The sequence below is a fragment of the Pygoscelis adeliae genome, unplaced genomic scaffold (genome assembly GCF_000699105.1).
Source record: "Pygoscelis adeliae isolate BGI_AS28 unplaced genomic scaffold, ASM69910v1 Scaffold40, whole genome shotgun sequence".
In the NCBI taxonomy this organism is placed as follows: Eukaryota; Metazoa; Chordata; class Aves; order Sphenisciformes; family Spheniscidae; genus Pygoscelis; species Pygoscelis adeliae.
Window position 1 is genome coordinate 2,156,733 of NW_008823953.1, and position 6,000 is coordinate 2,162,732.

The following is a 6,000-nucleotide window of genomic DNA, read 5'->3' on the forward strand; positions in this document are numbered from 1 at the left end:
ATTGAACAAGAAGCTGATTTCACTACTTCTATGCCTTGATACAGTTATCGAAAAGGGTTTCCCTCACTTAATGTATTTATCATAATATCAATGCATGTGGCAAAGAGCAGCGCTGTGAGTGCAAAATCATGGTCTTGCTTGTGTTCCTCACCTAATCCAGATCTTTGGAAGTCAGTGGAAATACACTAAGATGGGGTCTCGTGGTACTATGCTGTTTCTGAAAAATGCTTTAATGTAGTAACTGTCAAAACAGTTAATCTGTGTAGATCTACAACCTTGCCCTGACCAAGGCCAGAACAAATTGGCTCAGTGAAACCTGTCAGTGAGCAACTATGCAATCTCATTGTCCTAAGGAAGTTTCTCACTTTGCACATTAGTGTTTGGTATGCCTGAACAGGGAGGGTTTTTCTGTCCCTACTTTTCTTCTTCCTAATGTAGCCAAAGGATGCTGATCAGGTACTCTAAGGTCTGTTATAACTGCTGCTCAGAAGAGGTTGGGGTTTTAACTCTTAGTCATAGGAACTGAACTCTAAATTTCACTCTGAAGATCGATCCGGAGGCAGAACATATCCTGCTGTGCCAACCAACCTGGGACAAACCACTCACAAAACTGCTTGCCAGCCTTGTGCCTGTGAGCTGCAACCGATCGTGCAGCTTCTCCTTGGCAGTTCTTCTAACCTAAAATAATTCTCGTTTTTCAGCTGAAACAAAGATCTGCTTCAAATACTACCATGGGGGGGGGGGGGGCGCTGGGAGCCACAACTCCGAGTGTCACAGTGAAAAACAACGCGGCTCCCGTAAGTTATGCTGGCTTATTTTTTACATATTTGTTCCCTGCTGTCACTGTGCTATGCCCTGCTTTCCCTGCCAGCTTTATATACTTTTATATGACAACTGAACGTAATATTTGCTCTTCAGTGCACTGTGGTAGAGAAATGGGTGGTCTTTCAGTTAAGTTGTGGGTCTGTATGCCAAGGGAATGTAGATTCAGCTTTCAATCCGTCACAAATAACTTCTCTGATCTGGGGCAAGTCCTATGTCCTAGCTGTATCCCATTCTGTAAAGTTATCTTCTCTCTGCTTGGGTGTTGCAAGACTTGGGTGATACCTCTAGAGGATTTGGGATTCTTGGGCTGTAAATACATAGATGCCTAGAAAAGGAATAAGATTTTCCGATTTTAATGTGTTTTTTTCAAAATCAGGGCATGAACATTTTCATGGTAGTGCCTCTGAGTTCTGGGAATGCTGTGACATGCTCCCATCAGTGGTAAGAAGTGGACATTCAGGTCCTGATCCATCAAAGTACAAAGGATTGTGTTTGACAGATTGAGGCTTCATTGACAGCAATTTTGATTTGCTAGAGCTTAGCAAACTCTGTGGCTCAAATGGCTCTAAAAAGCTATATATCTTGCATGGTTTTGGAAAATTTGGTCACCCTGAGAGTGAAATACTTTTGTAGAAGCCTGCAGGGAGACTTGCTGATCTCCAGAGCTTGTCTGGCCTTGCTGACAGTTTCATTGCCTGCCAGGCTCATCTTGGCAGAGGTCTGCATGAGCTGAGGAGGTTTAGTCCAACCAGCATTAGAAAAAGACTAGCTCAGATGTTGTTTCATCTGGAAGATGGGTTCAGGAATTTTTTTTGTTACCTGTGGGTGTAAGTAGGTTTCAGGTGATATCACTGAAGCTTAAATTTTGAAATTGGGGGGGGATTTTGGTGTTTTTTTTGTTTTGTGTTTTTTTTTTTTTTTAAACAGTCCCAAGCAGCCTATTCTAGAAACACTGAAAAGTCTCACATGCTGTGTGTTGATTGTGTCTGGTTGCACCAGGGCCAGGAAGGATTATATTTTCACCCTTAACACACGTAGAGACTTCTGGTGGTTTTTCTTTGCCTTGTTTTGATGCACACAATAGCTGCAAACTGGATGCTGGGTAGGGGCTGATGGTGTGTCTTTCAGGAAAAAAAGGGATTTGTGTCTTGATAGGCCTTTCTCACATGCTCATGGTGAAGCCATTTGCAGGTTTGGAAGCCTGGAGAGTTTCCTTCAGCTGTCTTCAGAGGAACATTGTGATGTGGCCTTGGATATCTTCATTACAAAATGAAGATGCTGAAAAGTTCTTTTTAGCCTGTAGTGAGTGATGTCTTGTTGACTCAGGACTTGCCATTCATTTCCTGGTTATCAATTTCGGGGGACAATCTGTGTCATTGGTTTAGTCCCAGTCTTCTCTCAGCCTACTAGTATTTATTGCCTTGGTTGGCTGGCTTACCTTTCAGAGACTAGAATGATTTTTTCATGATTTACATCCATGTTGTAGACCTGAGTTTGAACCAGTTAAGCAAATTTTTCAGGTCTAGTGTGGAAGGGTTACTTTATCATTATTAAGTATCAGCAGTATGTTTTGAGTTAATAGAAGAATGTATGAGGACCTGTGCCTTTGTAATATGCGAATATGTAATCTCTCCAAGTTCTTCAGTTGAGGCCTTTATATATATATCTGGGGAAATAAAGTACCTTAAGCAGCTGTTCACTTTCTTTTAAACATGAGTCCTGCTCAGCTGAAAGTCCTCTTCATGCAGTACTCATGGTCTTCGTAGAGATCAGATGAGAAAAAGAAACACCTATTATGACCTTCAGCTGAGTATACTGTACATGGCTGAAAATTAAAATATGATAAAAAGTGGTATTAGATGATAGTTTTCAGTTTGAGGGCCAAACCAGTGTCCTTGGAAATACCATTCTCTTCACATCATCTAATTTTTCTTGCCTTTCTGGGTTACAGAGTAAGTCTGTGTGGTTTTGCCAGTTTCTTTTGTAGACCAGAGAGGCCAGCAGTGTTGTAGGTGCAGCATTGGTTTCTCTGTTTTCTTCTCTTCATTGTTTGCTGTGTGACATAAATATTTGGTGCATTGTAAGGCAAATACTAAGCAGTGAAGACAACAAAAGCAAAGGAATAGCAAAAAAAGGTTATGCAGTATGAATCTGGATGGACCCCCCCTGTATGAGTGCAAGAGGAAAAACATGGTAAAGATTTGAAAATTCCTTTAGAGTTTAGAGAAAAATAATGGGCTGGTTCTTGCCTATGTGAAAGCTTTCAGCTAAGTATGATCCTCCAAACTCCAGTCCCAGCTGAAGCCATCAGATGGCTTTCTCTGTCTGCCTCTCTGCAGTACGTGTCCAACCTTTCCTAAAGTTGTTGAATGTTTCACAGCATCCTGTGCTATTGGAAACCCTCACTGCACAGTTGGGGAAGGGGATAACGAGGGATTTTCTGAGCCCTAGCCTTTTCCCAGGTTCTTGTGTGCCTCTGCACTGGCTGCTGCTGGGGCATGGGTAATGCCATGCAAAGGCAGACATTATCCTTAGAACTGCAAACACACATAGGCACTCGCCTTTTGATTGTGATTTCACTAATGGTGAGTTCCAGACTTGGTTTGTTGTTTGGATTTTGGGGGGAGGGAGAGAGAAAGTGTTAAAGAAATCCCAAAATAAACTGCTTATATCTATTTTAAAACATATTTTTTCTAAATAATGGCTTGGAACAGTGATCAGAAAATTCTTGACCAAAAGAAGCAGCAGATATTCTGGTTTGTACTTTGCTACGTGCATCCATCGTCAGCCAGAGAGTAAATGCACAGCTTTCCTTATCAGTGTTGCTGGGTCCCTCCCCGTCCCTTTGCAGCTGCTTCACAGAAGTATACTGAGTGGGCAGCCCCATCTCTTTTTCCTGTGTCTTGAATCATAATCTGAGCATGGCTGAGCAGAGAAGAGAGAGATTGTTTTATTTTCCCCTATTCCTCTGTGTGATCAGTTAAGGGCCATGACAGTCTGGCGCCATGCCTATAGCTCATCTGTGAGGGCCCTGAGACTTCTTACCCTAGAGAGACTTGACACACGGGGCCCTCCGTGATCAAATTGGATGCATCAAACTCCTCAGTTGTTTTCATTGCTCCAGTGATTCAGAGCACTGCCCCAGGGTCCCAGGCATGCCAGGCAAGCTCACAGTACCAGCTTTCACCACAGTCGTCCGACCACTGTGGCCTGGGTGCAGAGAGGGGCTCTGCTCAGAGGGAACCTTCTTCAGATCCTGAGTCAGGTTCTTGCATGTCCTTTCTGCTGGAAGAGGGAATCCTGTGGTCTGTGCTTGGAAGTTTACCCTCTTTCACAGTCAGTAGGAGTTTTAGCAGTGGCTGTGGGACCTTAGTGTGTTATAAATAATAGCTTTGCAGGGAGAAAATCTCAATAGGGATCCTGCTGTGGGTATAGGGGCTGAAGTTTTTTGAAAAGCTGATTGCCTTGAACCAAAGGGAATTTTGCCATTGTAGTGATGGCGTCACAAATTCACCCTGAAGCTTAGGCTGTCAGTAGGGGGACAGAGGGAACGAGGCTTTGTGTATTTGACACAGGCAAACCTTTTTGTTTGGCACAGCTTGGGGAAAAAGATCAGGAGCAGGTGTCCTTTGGGGACAGGTGACCTTCTGGGGACAGTGTTTTCACTGCTAGCACAGACTCATCTGCAGCTGATGCTAGAGCCACCCAAGCAGATTCTGTCCAAGCCTCTGGGCACGTGGCACCTCCTGTGGTGGGGGCAGCAGCTGGCATATTGGCACCCAAGCAGATTCTGTCCAAGCCTCTGGGCACGTGGCACCTCCTGTGATGGGGGCAGCAGCTGGCATATTGGCTGCTCGGTGCGTGTCCCATCCTGTCTGTCAACAAGACCTGCAAACACCTATAACTAGCAGTATCCTAACACCACTATTTAAAAAAACAACAAAACCCCCCTTCGTTGTCTGTCTGACTGCAGTTTGCTGCAATTGAAGAGGGAAAAGAAGCTGGAAGTAGTCATGCTGGGGGCTGTAAGCGGTTGCCATTCACACGCTGCTGAGACCATCTTTAACTGGCAGTTAAAAGGAATCCTGCTTCCAAAGGGGAAAAAAAGTTGCTGTGTTAGTTGGATGTCTTTGTATAGCACCGATGGTGCTTTAGGCTGAGTAGCATCTCGTGTTTCCTGTATTATGAATGTTCTGCTCCATTTGAGTTTATCTCCTTACGCTGTAACCCAGTTATTAGAGCTGCCTTGCCAGCTGATTAGGATGCCCTGCAGTTCGTTTGTCAGTGAAAAGTCCTGTCACATTTTATCGCCTGTGAATCGTCAAGCTTGAATATCTGGAAACGAAGGGCTGTGCACTTTGGCCAATTCATACATGGCAGGAGTGTAAATGTGAATTTGGGGCAGTGGATAGGCCTGGGGGTAGTGGCAGTAAAACGGAGCACCTGCAATTCTGGAAAAAAGGAACATCCTGGCTGGCTTTTCTTCTGGACTAGTGGCATCCTGAAAGCAGTGTTGCTTATGCACAATAGTTTATACTACTAAAGAATATGCATTACCATAGTATGGATGAGCAAACAGTTTTCTCAGTAGAAAAGAATGTTTTTACAACATCTGGAACATGTCTCTATTTGTAACTCTTCGTTTATTCATAATGCTGTCACCACTAATTCATCTTTACATCAGACATTGTTATAGAAAAACAATGCAAGTTACAGCAATTAATTCTAGCAATAGGAAAGTGTTATCTTGCTAGTGTGAAAATGATTTAACCTGAACGTGGCTCTTTTGCAGTAAAATAAAGCTGGTGTGAGAACAGCATACAGAATGAAAAAGGAGAACCTTTTCCCCTAAGAGTTTATAGCCTAAAAAGATAAATTGGATACATCACAATTAAAAGGCAGTAAGTGGAGAATCAATGTCAGTTGCCTCAGGACAAATGTCTTCACTAAATTGGGCGCATTCACTTGCTGTATATTAGATGCAAAGAACCACGGCTGATCAAACCTCTGGAGCATTCGTGCCACAGTTCCTGTCTCATAGATCATGATGGCACTTGTCAAATACACTTAGTGTTGTGGGGAAAGCTATGTAAATTGGAGCTAATTATTGAAAGAGACCTTCTCTGTGTTGTGTTTGTGTGGAAATGCTGCCTCTGCTGGCTTTCCCACAGCAGG

The 6,000-nt window shown here is 43.4% G+C and overlaps 1 protein-coding gene across 1 annotated transcript in view; it reads left to right on the plus strand.

Annotated features, from left to right (window-relative positions):
- Positions 1-6,000, plus strand: part of HECW1 (HECT, C2 and WW domain containing E3 ubiquitin protein ligase 1) — a 184,280-nt gene that overhangs the window by 53,928 nt on the left and 124,352 nt on the right. Inside the window, 2 exon segments of the mRNA XM_009321541.1 lie at positions 702-733; positions 735-797. Coding sequence (XP_009319816.1) covers positions 702-733; positions 735-797 — 95 coding nt within the window.